The sequence below is a fragment of the Hypanus sabinus genome, chromosome 29, assembly GCF_030144855.1.
Source record: "Hypanus sabinus isolate sHypSab1 chromosome 29, sHypSab1.hap1, whole genome shotgun sequence".
Lineage (NCBI taxonomy): Eukaryota > Metazoa > Chordata > Chondrichthyes > Myliobatiformes > Dasyatidae > Hypanus > Hypanus sabinus.
In genome coordinates, this window is record NC_082734.1 from 34,033,491 (window position 1) to 34,055,663 (window position 22,173).

Genomic DNA, 22,173 nt, shown 5'->3' on the forward strand with positions numbered 1-22,173 from the left:
TGACCTCTCCCACAGGGGGAAATCTCCTGGTGTCCTTGCCCTCTCACACAGGGGGAAATCTCCCTGTGTCCTTACCCTCCCACAGGGGGAAATCTCCCTGTGTCCTTGCACTCTCCCACAGGTGGAAATCTCCCTGTGTCCTTGCCCCCTCCCACAGGGGGAAATCTCCCTGTATCCTAGCCTTCTCCCACAGGGGGAAATCTCCCTGTGTCCTTGCCCTCTCCCACAGAGGGAAATCTCCCGGTGTCCTTACCCTCCCACAGGGGGAAATCTTCCTGTATCCTGGCCTTCTCCCACAGGGGGAAATCTTCCTGTGTCCTTGCCCTCCCACAGGGGGAAATCTCCCTGTGTCCTTGCCTTCTCCCACAGGGGGAAATCATCCTGTGTCCTTGCCCTCCCACAGGGGGAAATCTCCGGGTGTCCTTACCCTCTCCCACAGGGGGAAATCTCCCTGTTACCTTGCCCTCTCCCACAGGGGGAAATGTCCCGGTGTCCTTGCCCTCTCCCACAGGGGGAAATCTCCCTGTATCCTTGCCCTCTCCCACAAGGCGAAATCTCCCTGTGTCCTTACCCTCCCACAGGGGGAAATCTCCATGTTACCTTGCCTTCTCCCACAGGGGGGAAATCTCCCGGTGTGCTTGCCCTCTCCCACAGGGGGAAATCTCCCTGTATCCTTGCCCTTTCCCACAGGGCGAAATCTCCCTGTGTCCTTGCCCTCTCCCACAGGGGGAAATCTCCCGGTGTCCTTGCCCTCTCCCACAGGGGGAAATCTCCCGTTGTCCTTTCCCTCTCACAGGGGGAAATCTCCTGATGTCCTTACCCTCCCAGAGGGGGAAATCTCCGGGTGTCCTTACCTTCTCCCAAAGGGGGAAATCTCCCTGTGTCCTTGCCCACTCCCACAGGGGGAAATCTCACTGTGTCCTTACCCTCCCACAGGGGGAAATCTCCGTGTCTACTTGCCCCCTCCGACAGGGGGAAATCTCGCTGTGTCCTTGCCCTCTCCCACGGGGGAAATCTCCCGGTGCTCTTGCCATCTCCCACAGGGGGAAATCTCCCTGTGTCCTTGCCCTCTCCCACAGGGGGAAATGTCCCGGTGCCCTTGCCATCTCCCACAGTGGGAAATGTCCCTGTGTCCTTGACCTCTCCCACAGGGGGAAATCTCCTGGTGTCCTTGCCCTCTCCCACAGGGGGAAATCTCCCTGTGTCCTTGCACTCTCCCACAGGTGGAAATCTCCCTGTGTCCTTGCCCTCTCCCACAGGGGGAAATCTCCCTGTGTCCTTGCCCTCTCCCACAGGGGGAAATCTCCCTGTGTCCTTACTTTCTCCCACAGGGGGAAATCTCCCGGTGTCCTTACCTTCCCACAGGGGGAAATCTCCCTGTGTCCTTGCGCACTCCCACAGGGGGAAATCTCACTGTGTCCTTACCCTCCCACAGGGGGAAATCATCCTGTGTCCTGGCCTTCTCCCACAGGGGGAAATCTCCCTGTGTCCTTGCCCTTTCCCACAGGGGAAATCTCCCTGTGTCCTTGCCCTCTCCCACAAGGGGGAAATCTCCCTGTGTCCTTGCCCTTTCCCACAGGGGAAATCTCCCTGTGTCCTTGCCCTCTCCCACAGGGGGAAATCTCCCTGTGTCCTTGCCCTTTCCCACAGGGGAAATCTCCCTGTGTCCTTGCCTTCTCCCACAGGGGGAAATCTCACTATGTCCTTACCCTCCCACAGGGGGAAATCTCCCTGTCTCCTTGCCCACTCCCCAGGGGGAAATCTCCCTGTGTCCTTGCCTTCTCCTACAGGGGGAAATCTCCCTGTGTCCTTGCCCTCTCCCACAGGGGAAAATCTCCCTGTGTCCTTGCCCTCTCCCACAGGGGGAAATTTCCCGGTACCCTTACCCTCCCACAGGGGGAAATCTCCCTGTGTCCTTGCCCACTCCCAGAGGGGGAAATCTCCCGGTGTCCTTACCCTCCCACAGGGGGAAATCTCCCTGTGTCCTTACCCTCCTACAGGGGGAAATCTCCCTGTGTCCTTGCCCTCTCCCACAGGGGGAAATCTCCCTGTTACCTTGCCCTCTCCCACAGGGGAAATCTCCCGGTGTCCTTACCCTCTCCCACAGGGGGAAATCTCCCTGTGTCCTTACCCTCTCCCACAGGGGGAAATCTCCCTGTTACCTTGCCCTCTCACACACCGGTTGTCCTTGCCCTCTCCCACAGGGGGAAATCTCCCTGTATCCTTGCCCTCTCCCACAAGGCGAAATCTCCCTGTGTCCTTACCCTCCCACAGGGGGAAATCTCCCTGTTACCTTGCCTTATCCCACAGGGGGGAAATCTCCCGGTGTGCTTGCCCTCTCCCACAGGGGGAAATCTCCCTGTATCCTTGCCCTTTCCCACAGGGGCGAAATCTCCCTGTGTCCTTGCCCTCTCCCACAGGGGGAAATCTCCCGGTGTCCCTTGCCCTCTCCCAGCAGGGGGAAATCTCCCGTTGTCCTTTCCCTCTCACAGGGGGGAAATCTCCTGATGTCCTTACCCCTCCCAGAGGGGGAAATCTCCGGGTGTCCTTACCTTCTCCCACAGGGGGAAATCTCCCTGTATCCTTGCCCACTCCCACAGGGGGAAATCTCACTGTGTCCTTACCCTCCCACAGGGGGAAATCTCCGTGTCTACTTGCCCCCTCCGACAGGGGGAAATCTCGCTGTGTCCTTGCCCTCTCCCACAGGGGGAAATCTCCCGGTGCCCTTGCCATCTCCCACAGGGGGAAATCTCCCTGTGTCCTTGCCCTCTCCCACAGGGGGAAATGTCCCGGTGCCCTTGCCATCTCCCACAGGGGGAAATGTCCCTGTGTCCTTGACCTCTCCCACAGGGGGAAATCTCCTGGTGTCCTTGCCCTCTCCCACAGGGGGAAATCTCCCTGTGTCCCTTGCACTCTCCCACAGGTGGAAATCTCCCTGTGTCCTTGCCCTCTCCCACAGGGGGAAATCTCCCTGTGTCCTTGCCCTCTCCCACAGGGGGAAATCTCCCTGTGTCCTTACCTTCTCCCACAGGGGGAAATCTCCCGGTGTCCTTACCTTCCCACAGGGGGAAATCTCCCTGTGTCCTTGCGGCACTCCCACAGGGGGAAATCTCACTGTGTCCTTACCCTCCCACAGGGGGAAATCTTCCTGTGTCCTGGCCTTCTCCCACAGGGGGAAATCATCCTGTGTCCTTGCCCTCCCACAGGGGGAAATCTCCCTGTGTCCTTGCCCTTTCCCACAGGGGAAATCTCCCTGTGTCCCTTGCCCTCTCCCACAAGGGGGAAATCTCCCTGTGTCCTTGCCCTTTCCCACAGGGGAAATCTCCCTGTGTCCTTGCCCTCTCCCACAGGGGGAAATCTCCCTGTGTCCTTGCCCTTTCCCACAAGGGAAATCTCCCTGTGTCCTTGCCTTCTCCCACAGGGGGGAAATCTCACTATGTCCTTACCCTCCCACAGGGGGAAATCTCCCTGTCTCCTTGCCCACTCCCCAGGGGAAATCTCCCTGTGTCCTTGCCTTCTCCTACAGGGGGAAATCTCCCTGTGTCCTTGCCCTCTCCCACAGGGGGAAAATCTCCCTGTGTCCTTGCCCTCTCCCACAGGGGGAAATTTCCCGGTGTCCTTACCCTCCCACAGGGGGAAATCTCCCTGTGTCCTTGCCCACTCCCACAGGGGGAAATCTCCCGGTGTCCTTACCCTCCCACAGGGGGAAATCTCCCTGTGTCCTTGCCCACTCCCACAGGGGGAAATTTCCCGGTACCCTTACCCTCCCACAGGGGGAAATCTCCCTGTGTCCTTGCCCACTCCCAGAGGGGGAAATCTCCCGGTGTCCTTACCCTCCCACAGGGGGAAATCTCCCTGTGTCCTTACCCTCCTACAGGGGGAAATCTCCCTGTGTCCTTGCCCTCTCCCACAGGGGGAAATCTCCCTGTTACCTTGCCCTCTCCCACAGGGGGAAATCTCCCGGTGTCCTTACCCTCCTCCCACAGGGGGAAATCTCCCTGTGTCCTTACCCTCTCCCACAGGGGGAAATCTCCCTGTTTACCTTGCCCTCTCACACAGGGGGAAATGTCCCGGTGTCCTTGCCCTCTCCCACAGGGGGAAATCTCCCTGTATCCTTGCCCCTCTCCCACAAGGCGAAATCTCCCTGTGTCCTTACCCTCCCACAGGGGGAAATCTCCCTGTTACCTTGCCATATCCCACAGGGGGGAAATCTCCCGGTGTGCTTGCCCTCTCCCACAGGGGGAAATCTCCCTGTATCCTTGCCCTTTCCCACAGGGCGAAATCTCCCTGTGTCCTTGCCCTCTCCCACAGGGGAAATCTCCCGGTGTCCTTGCCCTCTCCCACAGGGGAGAAATCTCCCGTTGTCCTTTCCCTCTCACAGGGGGAAATCTCCTGATGTCCTTACCCTCCCAGAGGGGGAAATCTCCGGGTGTCCTTACCTTCTCCCACAGGGGGAAATCTCCTGTATCCTTGCCCACTCCCACAGGGGGAAATCTCACTGTGTCCTTACCCTCCCACAGGGGGAAATCTCCGTGTCTACTTGCCCCCTCCGACAGGGGGAAATCTCGCTGTGTCCTTGCCCTCTCCCACAGGGGGAAATCTCCCGGTGCCCTTGCCATCTCCCACAGGGGGAAATCTCCCTGTGTCCTTGCCCTCTCCCACAGGGGGAAATGTCCCGGTGCCCTTGCCATCTCCCACAGGGGGAAATGTCCCTGTGTCCTTGACCTCTCCCACAGGGGGAAATCTCCTGGTGTCCTTGCCCTCTCCCACAGGGGGAAATCTCCCTGTGTCCTTGCACTCTCCCACAGGTGGAAATCTCCCTGTGTCCTTGCCCTCTCCCACAGGGGGAAATCTCCTGTGTCCTTGCCCTCTCCCACAGGGGGAAATCTCCCTGTGTCCTTACCTTCTCCCACAGGGGGAAATCTCCCGGTGTCCTTACCTTCCCACAGGGGGAAATCTCCCTGTGTCCTTGCGCACTCCCACAGGGGGAAATCTCACTGTGTCCTTACCCTCCCACAGGGGGAAATCTTCCTGTGTCCTGGCCTTCTCCCACAGGGGGAAATCATCCTGTGTCCTTGCCCTCCCACAGGGGGAAATCTCCCTGTGTCCTTGCCCTTTCCCACAGGGGAAATCTCCCTGTGTCCTTGCCCTCTCCCACAAGGGGGAAATCTCCCTGTGTCCTTGCCCTTTCCCACAGGGGAAATCTCCCTGTGTCCTTGCCCTCTCCCACAGGGGGAAATCTCCCTGTGTCCTTGCCCTTTCCCACAAGGGAAATCTCCCTGTGTCCTTGCCTTCTCCCACAGGGGGAAATCTCACTATGTCCTTACCCTCCCACAGGGGGAAATCTCCCTGTCTCCTTGCCCACTCCCCAGGGGGAAATCTCCCTGTGTCCTTGCCTTCTCCTACAGGGGGAAATCTCCCTGTGTCCTTGCCCTCTCCCACAGGGGAAAATCTCCCTGTGTCCTTGCCCTCTCCCACAGGGGGAAATTTCCCGGTGTCCTTACCCTCCCACAGGGGGAAATCTCCCTGTGTCCTTGCCCACTCCCACAGGGGGAAATCTCCCGGTGTCCTTACCCTCCCACAGGGGGAAATCTCCCTGTGTCCTTGCCCACTCCCACAGGGGGAAATCTCCCTGTATCCTTGCCCTCTCCCACAGGGGGAAATCTCCCTGTGTCCTTACCCTCCAACAGGGGGAAATCTCCCTGTGTCCTTGCCCTCTCCCACAGGGGGACATGTCCCTGTGTCCTTGCCCTCTCCCACAGGGGGAAATCTCCCGTTGTCCTTACCCTCTCACAGGGGGAAATCTCCTGGTGTCCATGCCCTCTCCCACAGGGGGAAATCTCCCTTTGTCCTTACCCTCCCACAGGGGGAAATCTCCCTGTGTCCTTGCCCTCTCCCAAAGGGGGAAATCTCCCTGTGTCCTTGCCCTCTCCCACATGGGGAAATCTCCGGGTGTCCTTACCCTCTCCCACAGGGGGAAATCTCCCTGTGTCCTTACCCTCCCCCACAGGGGGAAATCTCCCTGTTAACTTGCCCTCTCCCACAGGGGGAAATGTCCCGGTGTCCTTGCCCTCTCCCACAGGGGGAAATCTCCCTGTATCCTTGCCCTCTCCCACAAGGCGAAATCTCCCTGTGTCCTTACCCTCCCACAGGGGGAAATCTCCCTGTTACCTTGCCTTCTGCCACAGGGGGGAAATCCCCCGGTGTGCTTGCCCTCTCCCACAGGGGGAAATCTCCCTGTGTCCTTGCCCTCACACAGGGGGAAATCTCCCTGTGTCCTTGCCTTCTCCCACAGGGGGAAATCTTCCTGTGTCCTTGCCCTCCCACAGGGGGAAATCTCCGGGTGTCCTTACCCTCTCCCACAGGGGGAAATCTCCCTGTGTCCTTACCCTCCTACAGGGGGAAATCTCCCTGTGTCCTTGCCCTCTCCCACAGGGGGAAATCTCCCTGTGTCCTTACACTCCCACAGGGGGAAACCTCCCTGTGTCCTTACCCACTCCCACAGGGGAAATCTCCCTGTGTCCTTGCCTTCTCCCACAGGGGGAAATCTCCCGGTATCCTTGCCTTGTCCCACAGGGGGAAATCTCCCTGTGACCTTGCCCTCTCCCAGAGGGGGAAATCTCCCTAGTGTCCTTGCCCTCTCCCACAGGGGGAAATCTCCCTGTGTCCTTGCCCTCTCCCACAGGGGGAAATCTCCCTGTATCCTTGCCTTGTCCCACAGGGGAAAATCTCCTGTGACCTTGCCCTCTCCCACAGGGGGAAATCTCCCAGTATCCTTGCCTTGTCCCACAGGGGGAAATCTCCCTGTGACCTTGCCCTCTCCCACAGGGGGAAATCTCCCTGGTGTCCTTGCCCTCTCCCACAGGGGGAAATCTCCTGGTGTCCTTGCCCTCTCCCACAGGGGGAAATCTCCCTGTGTCCTTGCCTTCTCCCACAGGGGGAAATCTCGCTGTGTCCTTGCCTTCTCCCACAGGGGGAAATCTCCCTGTGTCCTTGCCCTCTGCCACAGGGGGAAATCTCCCTGTGTCCTTGCCCTCTGCTACAGGGGGAAATCTCCTGGTGTCCTTGCCCTACCACAGGGGGAAATCTCCCTGTGTCCTTGCCCTCTCCCACAGGGGGAAATCTCCCTGTATCCTTGCCCTCTCCCACAGTGGGAAATCTCCCTGTGTCCTTGCCCTCACCCACAGGGGGAAATCTCCCTGTATCCTTGCCCTCTCCCCATGGGGGAAATCTCCCGGTGTCCTTACACTCTCACAGGGGGAAATCTCCTGGTGTCCTTGCCCTCTCCCACAGGGGGAAATCTCCCGGTGTCCTTACACTCTCAAAGGTGGAAATCTCCCTGTGTCCTTGCCCTCTCCCACAGGGGGAAATCTCCCTGTGTCCTTCCCCTCCCACAGGGGGAGATCTCCCTGTGTCCTTGCCCTCTCCCACAGGGGGACATCTCCCTGTGTCCTTGCCCTCTGCTACGGGGGGAAATCTCCCTGTATCCTTGCCCTCTCCCACAGGGGGAAATCTCCCTGTATCCTTGCCCTCTCCCACAGGGGGAAATCTCCCTGTGTCCTTACCCTCCCACAGGGGGAAATCTCCCTGTGTCCTTGCCCACTCCCACAGGGGGAAATCTCCCTGTGTCCTTGCTCTCTCCCACAGCGGGAAATCTCCCTGTATCCTTGCCCTCTCCCACAGGGGGAAATCTCCCTGTGTCCTTACCCTCCCACAGGGGGAAATCTCCCTGTGTCCTTGCCCACTCCCACAGGGGGAAATCTCCCTGTGTCCTTGCCCTCTCCCACAGCGGGAAATCTCCCTGTATCCTTGCCCTCTCCCCATGGGGGAAATCTCCCGGTGTCCTTACACTCTCACAGGGGGAAATCTCCTGGTGTCCTTGCCCTCTCCCACAGGGGGAAATCTCCCGGTGTCCTTACACTCTCAAAGGGGTAAATCTCCCGGTGTCCTTGCCCTCTCCCACAGGGGGAAATCTCCCTGTGTCCTTCCCCTCCCACAGGGGGAGATCTCCCTGTGTCCTTGCCCTCTCCCACAGGGGGAAATCTCCCTGTGTCCTTGCCCTCTGCTACGGGGGGAAATCTCCCTGTATCCTTGCCCTCTCCCACAGGGGGAAATCTCCCTGTATCCTTGCCCTCTCCCACAGGGGGAAATCTCCCTGTGTCCTTACCCTCCCACAGGGGGAAATCTCCCTGTGTCCTTGCCCACTCCCACAGGGGGAAATCTCCTGGTGTCCTTGCCTTCTCCCACAGGGGGAAATCTCCCTGTGTCCTTACCCTCACCCACAGGGGGAAATCTCCCTGTATCCTTGCCCTCTCCCACAGGGGGAAATCTCCCTGTATCCTTGCCTTGTCCCACAGGGGAAAATCTGCCTGTGACCTTGCCCTCTCCCACAGGGGGAAATCTCCCTGTATCCTTGCCTTGTCCCACATGGGGAAATCTCCCTGTGACCTAGGCCTCTCCCACAGGGGGAAATCTCCCTGTGTCCTTGCCCTCTCCCACAGGGGGAAATCTCCCTGTATCCTTGCCTTGTCCCACAGGGGGAAATCTCCCTGTGTCCTTGCCCTCTCCCACAGGGGGAAATCTCCCTGTGTCCTTACACTCCCACAGGGGGAAACCTCCCTGTGTCCTTACCCACTCCCACAGGGGAAATCTCCCTGTGTCCTTGCCTTCTCCCACAGGGGGAAATCTCCCGGTATCCTTGCCTTGTCCCACAGGGGGAAATCTCCCTGTGACCTTGCCCTCTCCCAGAGGGGGAAATCTCCCTAGTGTCCTTGCCCTCTCCCACAGGGGGAAATCTCCCTGTGTCCTTGCCCTCTCCCACAGGGGGAAATCTCCCTGTATCCTTGCCTTGTCCCACAGGGGAAAATCTCCTGTGACCTTGCCCTCTCCCACAGGGGGAAATCTCCCAGTATCCTTGCCTTGTCCCACAGGGGGAAATCTCCCTGTGACCTTGCCCTCTCCCACAGGGGGAAATCTCCCTGGTGTCCTTGCCCTCTCCCACAGGGGGAAATCTCCTGGTGTCCTTGCCCTCTCCCACAGGGGGAAATCTCCCTGTGTCCTTGCCTTCTCCCACAGGGGGAAATCTCGCTGTGTCCTTGCCTTCTCCCACAGGGGGAAATCTCCCTGTGTCCTTGCCCTCTGCCACAGGGGGAAATCTCCCTGTGTCCTTGCCCTCTGCTACAGGGGGAAATCTCCTGGTGTCCTTGCCCTACCACAGGGGGAAATCTCCCTGTGTCCTTGCCCTCTCCCACAGGGGGAAATCTCCCTGTATCCTTGCCCTCTCCCACAGTGGGAAATCTCCCTGTGTCCTTGCCCTCACCCACAGGGGGAAATCTCCCTGTATCCTTGCCCTCTCCCCATGGGGGAAATCTCCCGGTGTCCTTACACTCTCACAGGGGGAAATCTCCTGGTGTCCTTGCCCTCTCCCACAGGGGGAAATCTCCCGGTGTCCTTACACTCTCAAAGGTGGAAATCTCCCTGTGTCCTTGCCCTCTCCCACAGGGGGAAATCTCCCTGTGTCCTTCCCCTCCCACAGGGGGAGATCTCCCTGTGTCCTTGCCCTCTCCCACAGGGGGACATCTCCCTGTGTCCTTGCCCTCTGCTACGGGGGGAAATCTCCCTGTATCCTTGCCCTCTCCCACAGGGGGAAATCTCCCTGTATCCTTGCCCTCTCCCACAGGGGGAAATCTCCCTGTGTCCTTACCCTCCCACAGGGGGAAATCTCCCTGTGTCCTTGCCCACTCCCACAGGGGGAAATCTCCCTGTGTCCTTGCTCTCTCCCACAGCGGGAAATCTCCCTGTATCCTTGCCCTCTCCCACAGGGGGAAATCTCCCTGTGTCCTTACCCTCCCACAGGGGGAAATCTCCCTGTGTCCTTGCCCACTCCCACAGGGGGAAATCTCCCTGTGTCCTTGCCCTCTCCCACAGCGGGAAATCTCCCTGTATCCTTGCCCTCTCCCCATGGGGGAAATCTCCCGGTGTCCTTACACTCTCACAGGGGGAAATCTCCTGGTGTCCTTGCCCTCTCCCACAGGGGGAAATCTCCCGGTGTCCTTACACTCTCAAAGGGGTAAATCTCCCGGTGTCCTTGCCCTCTCCCACAGGGGGAAATCTCCCTGTGTCCTTCCCCTCCCACAGGGGGAGATCTCCCTGTGTCCTTGCCCTCTCCCACAGGGGGAAATCTCCCTGTGTCCTTGCCCTCTGCTACGGGGGGAAATCTCCCTGTATCCTTGCCCTCTCCCACAGGGGGAAATCTCCCTGTATCCTTGCCCTCTCCCACAGGGGGAAATCTCCCTGTGTCCTTACCCTCCCACAGGGGGAAATCTCCCTGTGTCCTTGCCCACTCCCACAGGGGGAAATCTCCTGGTGTCCTTGCCTTCTCCCACAGGGGGAAATCTCCCTGTGTCCTTACCCTCACCCACAGGGGGAAATCTCCCTGTATCCTTGCCCTCTCCCACAGGGGGAAATCTCCCTGTATCCTTGCCTTGTCCCACAGGGGAAAATCTGCCTGTGACCTTGCCCTCTCCCACAGGGGGAAATCTCCCTGTATCCTTGCCTTGTCCCACATGGGGAAATCTCCCTGTGACCTAGGCCTCTCCCACAGGGGGAAATCTCCCTGGTGTTCTTGCCCTCTCCCACAGGGGGAAATCTCCCTGTGTCCTTGCCCTCTCCCACAGGGGGAAATCTCCCTGTATCCTTGCCTTGTCCCACAGGGGAAAATCTCCCTGTGACCTTGCCCTCTCCCACAGGGGGAAATCTCCCTGTATCCTTGCCTTGTCCAACAGGGGGAAATCTCCCTGTGACCTTGCCCTCTCCCACAGGGGGAAATCTCCCGGTGCCCTTGCCATCTCCCACAGGGGGAAATCTCCCTGTGTCCTTGCCCTCTCGCACAGGGGGAAATCTCCCGGTGTCCTTACCCTCTCACAGGGGGAAATCTCCTGGTGTCCTTGCCCTCTCCTACCCGGGGAAATCTCCCTGTGTCCTTGCCCTCTCCCAGAGGTGGAAATCTCCCGGTGTCCTTGCCCTCTCCCACAGGGGGAAATCTCCCGGTGTCCTTGCCCTCTCGCTCAGGGGGAAATCTCCCGGTGTCCTTACCCTCTCACAGGGGGATATCTCCTGGTGTCCTTGCCCTCTCCTACCCGGGGAAATCTCCCTTTGTCCTTGCCCTCTCCCACAGGGGGAAATCTCCCTGTGTCCTTACCCTCCCACAGGGGGACATCTCCCTGTATCCTTGCCTTCTCCCACAGGGGGAAATCTCCCTTTGTCCTTGCCCTCTCCCACAGAGGGAAATTTCCTGGTGTCCTTACCCTCTCCCACAGGGGGAAATCTCCCGGTGTCCTTGCCCTCTCCCATAGGGTGAAATCTCCCTGTGTCCTTACCCTCCCACAGGGGGAAATTTTCCTGTGTCCTTGCCCTCCTACAGGGGGAAATCTCCCGGTGTCCTTACCCTCTCCCACAGGGGGAAATCTCCCTGTATCCTTACCCTCTCCCAAAGGGGGAAATCTCCCTGTATCCTTGCCTTCTCCCACAGCGGGAAATCTCCCTGTGTCCTTGCCCTCTCCCACAGGGGGAAATCTCCCTGTGTCCTTGCCCTCTGCTACAGGGGGAAATCTCCCTGTATCCTTGCCCTCTCCCACAGGGGGGAAATCTCCCTGTGTCCTTGCCCTCTCCCACAGAGGGAAATCTCCCTGTGTCCTTGCCCTCTCCCACAGGGTGAAATCTCCCTGTATCCTTGCGCTCTCCCACAGTGGGAAATCTCCCTGTATCCTTGCCTTCTCCCACAGCGGGAAATCTCCCTGTGTCCTTGCCCTCTCCCACAGGGGGAAATCTCCCTGTGTCCTTGCCCTCTGCTACAGGGGGAAATCTCCCTGTATCCTTGCCCTCTCCCACAGGGGGAAATCTCCCTGTATCCTTGCCCTCTCCCACAGGGGGAAATCTCCCTGTGTCCTTGTCTTCTCCCACAGGGGGAAATCTCCCTGTATCCTTGCCCTCTCCCACAGGGGGAAATCTCCCTGTGTCCTTGCCCACTCCCACAGGGGGAAATCTCCCTGTGTCCTTACCCTCTCCCACAGGGGGAAATCTCCCTGTGTCCTTACCCTCCCACAGGGGGAAATCTCCCTGTGTCCTTGCCCACTCCCACAGGGGGAAATCTCCCTGTATCCTTGCCCTCTCCCACAGGGGGAAATCTCCCTGTGTCCTTACCCTCCCACAGGGGGAAATCTCCCTGTGTCCTTGCCCACTCCCACAGGGGGAAATCTCCCTGTGTCCTTGCCCTCTCCCACAGCGGGAAATCTCCCTGTATCCTTGCCCTCTCCCCATGGGGGAAATCTCCCGGTGTCCTTACACTCTCACAGGGGGAAATCTCCTGGTGTCCTTGCCCTCTCCCACAGGGGGAAATCTCCCGGTGTCCTTACACTCTCAAAGGGGTAAATCTCCCGGTGTCCTTGCCCTCTCCCACAGGGGGAAATCTCCCTGTGTCCTTCCCCTCCCACAGGGGGAGATCTCCCTGTGTCCTTGCCCTCTCCCACAGGGGGAAATCTCCCTGTGTCCTTGCCCTCTGCTACGGGGGGAAATCTCCCTGTATCCTTGCCCTCTCCCACAGGGGGAAATCTCCCTGTATCCTTGCCCTCTCCCACAGGGGGAAATCTCCCTGTGTCCTTACCCTCCCACAGGGGGAAATCTCCCTGTGTCCTTGCCCACTCCCACAGGGGGAAATCTCCTGGTGTCCTTGCCTTCTCCCACAGGGGGAAATCTCCCTGTGTCCTTACCCTCACCCACAGGGGGAAATCTCCCTGTATCCTTGCCCTCTCCCACAGGGGGAAATCTCCCTGTATCCTTGCCTTGTCCCACAGGGGAAAATCTGCCTGTGACCTTGCCCTCTCCCACAGGGGGAAATCTCCCTGTATCCTTGCCTTGTCCCACATGGGGAAATCTCCCTGTGACCTAGGCCTCTCCCACAGGGGGAAATCTCCCTGGTGTTCTTGCCCTCTCCCACAGGGGGAAATCTCCCTGTGTCCTTGCCCTCTCGCACAGGGGGAAATCTCCCGGTGTCCTTACCCTCTCACAGGGGGAAATCTCCTGGTGTCCTTGCCCTCTCCTACCCGGGGAAATCTCCCTGTGTCCTTGCCCTCTCCCAGAGGTGGAAATCTCCCGGTGTCCTTGCCCTCTCCCACAGGGGGAAATCTCCCGGTGTCCTTGCCCTCTCGCTCAGGGGGAAATCTCCCGGTGTCCTTACCCTCTCACAGGGGGATATCTCCTGGTGTCCTTGCCCTCTCCTACCCGGGGAAATCTCCCTTTGTCCTTGCCCTCTCCCACAGGGGGAAATCTCCCTGTGTCCTTACCCTCCCACAGGGGGACATCTCCCTGTATCCTTGCCTTCTCCCACAGGGGGAAATCTCCCTTTGTCCTTGCCCTCTCCCACAGAGGGAAATTTCCTGGTGTCCTTACCCTCTCCCACAGGGGGAAATCTCCCGGTGTCCTTGCCCTCTCCCATAGGGTGAAATCTCCCTGTGTCCTTACCCTCTCACAGGGGGAAATTTTCCTGTGTCCTTGCCCTCCTACAGGGGGAAATCTCCCGGTGTCCTTACCCTCTCCCACAGGGGGAAATCTCCCTGTATCCTTACCCTCTCCCAAAGGGGGAAATCTCCCTGTATCCTTGCCTTCTCCCACAGCGGGAAATCTCCCTGTGTCCTTGCCCTCTCCCACAGGGGGAAATCTCCCTGTGTCCTTGCCCTCTGCTACAGGGGGAAATCTCCCTGTATCCTTGCCCTCTCCCACAGGGGGGAAATCTCCCTGTGTCCTTGCCCTCTCCCACAGAGGGAAATCTCCCTGTGTCCTTGCCCTCTCCCACAGGGTGAAATCTCCCTGTATCCTTGCGCTCTCCCACAGTGGGAAATCTCCCTGTATCCTTGCCTTCTCCCACAGCGGGAAATCTCCCTGTGTCCTTGCCCTCTCCCACAGGGGGAAATCTCCCTGTGTCCTTGCCCTCTGCTACAGGGGGAAATCTCCCTGTATCCTTGCCCTCTCCCACAGGGGGAAATCTCCCTGTATCCTTGCCCTCTCCCACAGGGGGAAATCTCCCTGTGTCCTTGTCTTCTCCCACAGGGGGAAATCTCCCTGTGTCCTTGCCCTCTCCCACAGGGGGAAATCTCCCTGTGTCTTTACCCTCCCACAGGGGGAAATCTCCCTGTGTCCTTACCCTGCACAGGGGGAAATCTCCCGGTGTCTTTGCCCTCTCCCACAGGGTGAAATCTCCCTGTGTCCTTGCCTTCTCCCACAGGGGGAAATCTTCCTATGTCCAATATTTTTCCTATAGTTGGGAATTGTAAGTACAGATGAATCCAGCCTCCGTCATGTTTCTGGAAAGCTGCTCTCTGCAACAGTCAGAAAAAGATATTGACCGTAAGTGTTCTATCTGGGAATGATAGCATAGGACCTGGAACAGAGCATCAGATGAACAGGGCCTTCAGCCCACCATGTTGAGCTGAACTAATTAAAATAATAAGTAAAGATCTATTTACATCACTTCTGCCTACTCAATGACTACAGTGTTTCATCATCTGCACATTTATGAGCCTATAGAAACATAGAAAAACTAAAGCACAATACAGTACCTATCTAAACGTCTCTTAAAAGACCCTATCATATCCGCCTCTGCCACCATTGCCGGCAGCCCATTCCACGCACTCACCTCTCCCTGAGTAAAAAACTTACCCCTGTCATCTCCTCTGTACCCACTCCTGTGTCCTCTTGTGGCAACCATTTCAGCCCTGGGAAAAAGCCTCTGACTATCCACATGATCAATGCCTCTCATCATCTTGTACACCTCTATCAGGTCACCTCTCATCCTCTGTTGCTCCAAGGAGAGAAGGCCAAGTTCACTCAATCTATTCTTGTAAGATATGCTCCCAGTCCAGGCAACATCCTTGTAAATCTCTGCACACTTTCTATGACTTCCACATCCTTCCTGTAGTGAGGCGACCAGAACTGAGCACAGTACTCCAAGTGTGGTCTGACGAGGGTCCTATATAGCTGCAACATTACCTCTTGGCTCTAAATTCAATTCCATGATTGATGAAGGCCAATACACCACACACCTTCTTAACCACAGAGTCAACATGTGCAGCTGCTTTGAGCGTCATATGGACTCGGACTCCAAGATCCCTCTGATCCTCCACACTGCCAAGGGTCTTACTATAATTAAGGGTCTTAATATAATGCTATATTCTGCCATCGTATTTGACCTACCAAAATGAACCACTTCACACTTATCTGAGTTGAACTCCATCTGCCCCCTCTCAGCTCACTTTTGCATCCTGTCAATGTCCTGCTGTAACCTCTGACAGCCCTCCACACTATCCACAACACCTCCAACCTGTGTGTCATAAGCAAACTTACTAACCCATCCCTCCACTTCCTCATCCAGGTCATTTATAAAAATCATGAAGAGTAGAGGCCCCAGAACAGATCCCTGAGGCACCCCACTGGTCACTGACCTCCATGCAGAATATGACCCATTTACAACCACTCTTTGCCTTCTGTGGGCAAGCCAGTTCTGAATTCACAAAGCAATGTCCCTTTGCCTCTTAACTTTCTCAATAAGCCTTGCATGGGGTTCCTTATCAAATGCCTTGCTGAAATCCATATACACTACATCTACTGCTCTTCCTTCATCAATGTGTTTAGTCACATCCTCAAAAAATTCAATCAGGCTTATAAGGCAGGAACCTGCCCTTGACAAAGCCATGCTGACTATTCCTAATAATATTATACCTCTCCAAATGTTCATAAATCCTGCCTCTCAGGATCTTCTCTATCAACATAACAACCACTGAAGTAAGACTCACTGGTCTATAATTTCCTGGACTATCTCTACTGCCTTTCTTGAATAAAGGAACAACACCTGCAACCCTCAATCCTCCAGAACCTCTCCCATCTCCATTGATGATGCAAAGATAATCGCCAGAGGCTCAGTAATCTCCTCCCTCGCCTCCCACAGTAGCCTGGGTTACATCCTGTCTGGTCCCATTGACTTATCCAGCTTGATGCTATCTGAGAGCCTCTGTTGAATTTGTCTCCACCATCATCCCAGGCAAAGCATTTCAGGCACCTCCCACTTTTGGTGGAAAGAACTTGTCTCCCCTACACCCCTAACAGGAAAAATAACAATAATATTGTTGTCTTTAACAAAAAGTACAAAGAAACTTCACAAGAATGTTGCTGGGTCTTGAGGACCCGAGTTATAGGGAAAGGTTAGGATTTATTTCCTGGAGTGTAGGAGAATGAGGGGATATTTGATAGAGGCGTACAAAATTATGAGGGCTATAAATGCAAGCAGGCTTCTTTAACTCAGGAGGGGTGAGACTAGAACTAGAGGTCATGGGTTAAGGGTGAAAGGGAGACCTGAGAGGGAACTTCTTCACAGAGTGTGGAACGAGCTGTCAGTGGAACTTGTGGTTGCAGGTTTGATTGCAACGTTTAAGAGAAGTTTGGATAAGTACGTGGAGGAGGTGTATGGAGAGCATTGGTCCAGGTGCAGGTCAATGGGACTTAGTGGAATAATTTTTCACTTAGTGAAATATTACTCCGTAAGCCGAGGTTAATTTCCCTGAATGTTTCCATGGTGACCCAGCAGCCAATAGAGTGTTAGACTGTATGGCGTGCCCCTGGACTTCTTTTGCAGCCACAGCTGGACATCTTGTGGCCATTAGCCCGATCCACACGCCCATCCTCCAGCCTGCCCCTGAAAATTGTTCAAGAAGCCACAGAAACTGCTGGAGACAGAGCAGGGAGCGACGTTGCTCCTGGAAACTGGACGACAAGTTCTAATTGTTAATTTTCCAGGTCCTCTGGTTCCAGACTATCTACCACTGTCACTTACAACCCACCTCCCACTTTGCTGCCAAAGGGAAGTGTGGATTATAGTTTGATCAACTTGAGTTATCTGTCCATTCTCCCTCCTATTCTGTATCACAACTTTAAACTATCTTATTTGTCTGGGAGAGGCTGCAATCAGAAACGCTAAACTTTATTTCTTTCTCCACAGATGCGGCCTGACCTGCTGAATGTTCCCAGCACTTTTGTTTTTTTGTTTCAGGTTTCTGGTGTGTGCAGCTTCTTCGTTGTCATTTTAAACTTTGTCTAACATTGTCCTGTTGTCTCCTGAATAGTTGGTTTATCTTATTTAGAGATACAGTGTGAAACAGGTCTTTCCAGCCCACCGAGCTGATACCACCCAGCAGCCTGCCTATTTAACCCTCGACTAGTCACAGGACAGTTTACAATGACCAATTAACCTACTAACCAGTAATCCTTTGGACTGTGGGAGGAAACCAGAGCACCTGGAAAAATAACCCACACAGTCATGGGAAGAACAAAAAACTCCTTACAGAGGAAGCCGGAACTGAACTCCTAACTGACGCCCTGAGCTGTAATAGTGTCACGCTACCTGCTGTGCTGCCATGGCGGCCATGGTTACAGTGGTTGTGCTTATCTTGTCTGAGGGTCCTGCACCTTGCAGATGTCCTCTCAGCAGTTATACTGTGCACCATGTTGGCCTGAATTGGCTATCCTGCAGAGGAGTAAGGTGGTCATCTGTGGCCTGACTTTGGCCTCTCCTGCTTTCCCCTGGTCCTGCAGGCTGTGTGTGGTCGGTCACTTTTAGTTCCGTGGGTGACACTCTTACCCCAGAGTGGGCTCCCTCAAGCTTTTCCCGGGGTAGAAATGAGAAGGCATCATTTTAAGGTGATTGGAGGAAAGTACGGGGGTGGGGTATCAGAAGTAAATTCTTCACACAGAGAGTGGGGGGTGTGTGGAACACCCTGCCAGGGGTGGTGGTAGAGGCAGATACATTAGGGGCATTTAAGAGACTCTTTGATAGGCACATGCATGATGGAGGACTACGTAGGAGGGAAGGGTTAGATGATCTTAGAGCTAGTTAAAACATTGTGGGTGAAGGCCAGGAGCTGGACTTGGTTGCCAGAGGCTATTTGAGACACATGCAATTGGGAGCATTCAATAGACACTGGAAGCTTATCTCCACTACTCTCTCCCTGGCTATGGCAACCTCAAGGAACCCTAATGTCTGTAATGGTGAAGATTCTGCATGCACAGGAAGAGAAATGCAGGACTACGTGGGAGGGAAGGGTTAGATCGGTCTTGGAGAAGGTCACAACGACATGGGTCGAAGGGCCTGTATTATTTTGTAACGTTCGGTGCTCTGTGGGACTCTAAAGCCAGAACGCGTAGGTTTAAGGTGGGAGTGAGATGATTTAAAAGGAGAACTAGAGGGAAGTTTTTCACACAGACTGTGATAGTGAGGGCTGAGCTCACAAAGGAAATGGCAGAGGTGGGTACAGTTATGTTTAAAAATGTTTGGATGAGGTACATGCAGAGGGAAGGTTTAGTGGGAAACAGAGGCAAAATGGATTCAGGTAGATAGGTGTCTTGGTCTGCATGGATGAGTTGGGCCGAAGGGCCTGTTTCTGTGCTCTGGGACTCTTTGACTCAAGGGTACACCTTTCATATGTTCATATGTGCAGTTTAATTCACCCGACTGGAGGTGAATATCTAAAAACAGAGAACACTCGGCAGGTCAGGCAGCATCTGCGGGGTGAGGCAGACAGTCAACGTTTGGGGTGACCCTTTCAACATAAGATGTTGAAACTGAGGCTTTCAGGTGGCTGGAAGGCAGTGAACAAGTCATTCTGTAGTGCCCCGGGCAATCTGTATATCTGTCTCTCCATTTTGGCAACAGATGGTGCTGCAATCACAACTGTACTGTTAGTGGGATCTTGCTGTGCACACGGTGGCTTCCGTGTTCCCAGCTTGAAAGGTTTCAGTGGTGGTGAAGTTCTTTGGAACATTCTGAGAGGACTTGAGTTACACTGTTTAAGCACATCTTTCCTTCTGCCAAGGACCAGTATGCTTTAGAGAGCTGCTTTACTTAACCCAAAGGCCAGGGAGTTGACTCTGCACCCCTCTGTTTTCAAACAGACAGCTGCCAGCAGCTGGAGGTCAGAGGAGAAAGCGGCAGTGGGATCAGCGTGAATGGAGAAGATTCCGATGAGTCCCAGATCCGGCTCCAGCTTAAGAGGAAACTCCAGCGAAACCGCACTTCCTTCACACAGGATCAGATCGAGGCGTTGGAGAAAGGTATGACAGGGCCAAGCGACTCGTGTAGATAAACACAGAGCAAACCTGGCCCCAGAACTTTGCCTTTCCCTCGTTGTAGCTTAATCCAAAATAGTGCATGACCTCACTTCATTCTTCGGAAGATTAAAGATTTAAAGATTAGCTTTAACATGTACAGTACATTGAGACATAGAAACATACAGTGAAATGCGTTGTTTGCATCAATGACCAACACAGTCTGAGAATGTGCTGGGGACAGTGCAAATGTTCAGCACCAACAGAGCATGTCCACAACTTACTAACTCCGACCAACCCGTACATCTTTGACCATCTTGGGCAACCGAGTCCGCTCTGCCATTTCATCATGGATGATTCATTTTCCCTCTCAACCCCATTCTCTTGGCCTTCTCCTTATAACTCTGCACACCCTGACTAATCAAGAACCTATTGACCTTTACCTTAAATACCCCTAATGACTTGGCCATCACAGCAGCCTGTGGCAATGAATTCCACAGATTTGCCACCCTCTGGCTAAAGAAATTCCTAAATGGACATCCCTCTATTCTGAGGCTATACCCTCTAGTCCTACACTCCCCCACTATAGGAACATCCTCTCCACATCCACTCAATCTAGGCCTTTCAACATTCAAACTGTTTCAGTGAAATCCCCCTCATTCAGGCCCAGAGCCATCAAACACTCCTCATATGAAAACCCGTTCGTTTCCAGAATTATTCTTGTGAACCTGCTCTGAACCCCCTCCAATGTCAGCTCATCCTTTCTTAGATAAGGAGCCCAAAACAACTCTCAATAATCCAAGCGAGGCTTCACCAGTGCCTTATAAAGCCTCAACATTACATCCTTGCTTTTATATCCTAGTCCTCTTGAAATGAATGCATTTGCCTTCCTCATCACTGACTCAACCTGCAAGTTAGGGAATCCCACATGAGGACTTCCAAGTCTCTTTCCACCTCAGCTTTTTGAATTTTCTTCCCATTTAGAAAATAGTCTACACCTTTATTTCTTCTATCAAAGTGCATAACCATACACTTCCTGACATTATATTCCATCTGCCCTTGTTTGCCCACTCTCATAATCTGTCAATCTGCTGCCTCAACACTATCTGCCCCTTCACCAATCTTTGTATCATCCATAAACTTGGCCACAAAGCCATCAATTCTGTAATCCAAATAACTGACATACTGTATAATGTAAAAAGAAGCAGTCCCAACACTGAACACCACTGGTCACCAACGGCCAACCAGAACAGGCTCCCTTTATTCCCACTCTTTGTCTTCTGCCCATCAGTTAATCCTCTTTCCATGCTAATACCTTTCCTGAAATACCATGGGTTCTTATCTTGTTAAGCAGTCTCATGTGCAGCATTTTGTCAAAGGCCTTCTGAAAATCCAAGTATATAACTTCCACTGATTCCCCTTTGTTTAACCTGCTTGTTGTTTCCTCAAAGAATTCCAACAGATTTGTCAGGCAAGATTTTCCCTTGAGGAAATCATGCTGACTTCGACCTATGTTATCATGTGCCTCCAAGTACCCCAAAACCCCAAACCACATTCTTAACAATTGACTCCAATATCTTCCCAAACACTGAGGACAGGTGAACAGGCCAATAACTTCTTTTCTGCCCCTCTCCCTTCATGAAGAGTGGAGTGAAATTTGCAATTTTCCAATCCTCCGGAACCATGCCAAAATCTATCAATTCTTGAAAGATCATTACTAATGCTTCTATAATCTCTTCAGCCTCTTTCAGAACCCTGGGATGCAATCCATATGGTCTAGGTGACGTTTCTGCTTTCTAACTCTTTCAGCTTCCCGAGCACCTTCTCTCTAGTAAGAGCAACTGCCATCACCTCTGCCCTGACATACTTGAATTTCTGGCATACTGCCAGTGATTTCCTCAGTGAAGACTGATGCAAAATGCTTATTTAACTTTTCCACCATTTCCTTGCCTCCTCATTACTACCTCTCCAGTGTTATTTTCCTGTAGACCAACACCTACTCTCAACATTTTCACTCTTTTCATGTCTGCAAAAACTTTTGGTTTCCTCTTTAGAATCTCGAGTGCTGTTCGCCGAAACGGTACCTTGTGTTGCAGACAGACAGACAGACATACTTAATTGATCCCGAGGGAAACTGGGTTTCGTTACAGTTGCACCAACCAAGAATAGTGTAGAAATATAGCAATATAAAACCATAAATAATTAAATAATAATGTTAATCATGCCAAGTGGAAATAAGTCCAGGGCCAGCCTATTGGCTCAGGGTGTCTGACACTCCAAGGGAGGAGTTGTAAAGTTTGATGACCACAGGCAGGAATAACTTCCTAGTTTGATGGACATAGGCAGGAATGACTTCCTAATTCTCCATCCACACTAGAGGATAAGCAATTTTCAGCTTAGTGCCTCCACGAGAAGGCAGTACGTTCAGTGGCGCAACACTCCCTCAGTACTGTACTATATTGAAGAGTTAGCTGCAGTTCAGAGTGTTCAAATTTGAGGAGTGGGGTTTGAACTCTACTCCCTTCCAACTCAAACTGCAACCGACTGAGCCGTATGCAAAGCACAAGGTGAGAGGCAGAAGGAATGGCTTGAGAAACTGATGATAACCAGTCAGAATGGTCGTGACAGACTCGGGGATAAAGTCCAAGACACTAAAAGAGGGGAGAGGTACTGTAAACACCAAATAGTGTAGCTGCTACGTGACGCTTTACAGCGCCAATTCCCCCTGCTGTTGGTGAGGAGTTTGTATGTTCTCCCTGTGACTGTGTGGGTTTCCTCCGGGTGCTCTGGTTTCCTCCCACACTCCAAAGTTGTACAGGTGAGGGTTAGGAGCGAGCTACGTTGGTGCCAGAACCTTGCCGACACTTGCAGGCTGCCCAGCACAATCCTTGAAAAACGATGCATCTCACTGCATATTTCAATGTTTTGATTTACATGTGATAAATAAAGCTAAACTTTTAAAAAAATCTTTAAAAATGTCATAATTGTACCCACCTCTACCACTTCTTCTGGCAGTTCACTCTATGA

The 22,173-nt window shown here is 54.0% G+C and overlaps 1 protein-coding gene across 1 annotated transcript in view; it reads left to right on the forward strand.

Annotated features, from left to right (window-relative positions):
• Positions 1-22,173, forward strand: part of LOC132382825 (paired box protein Pax-6-like) — a 110,358-nt gene that overhangs the window by 73,380 nt on the left and 14,805 nt on the right. The window contains exon 3 of the mRNA XM_059953277.1: positions 18,994-19,152. Within this exon, the coding sequence (XP_059809260.1) occupies positions 18,994-19,152 (159 nt within the window). The remainder of the gene's footprint in view (positions 1-18,993; positions 19,153-22,173) is intronic.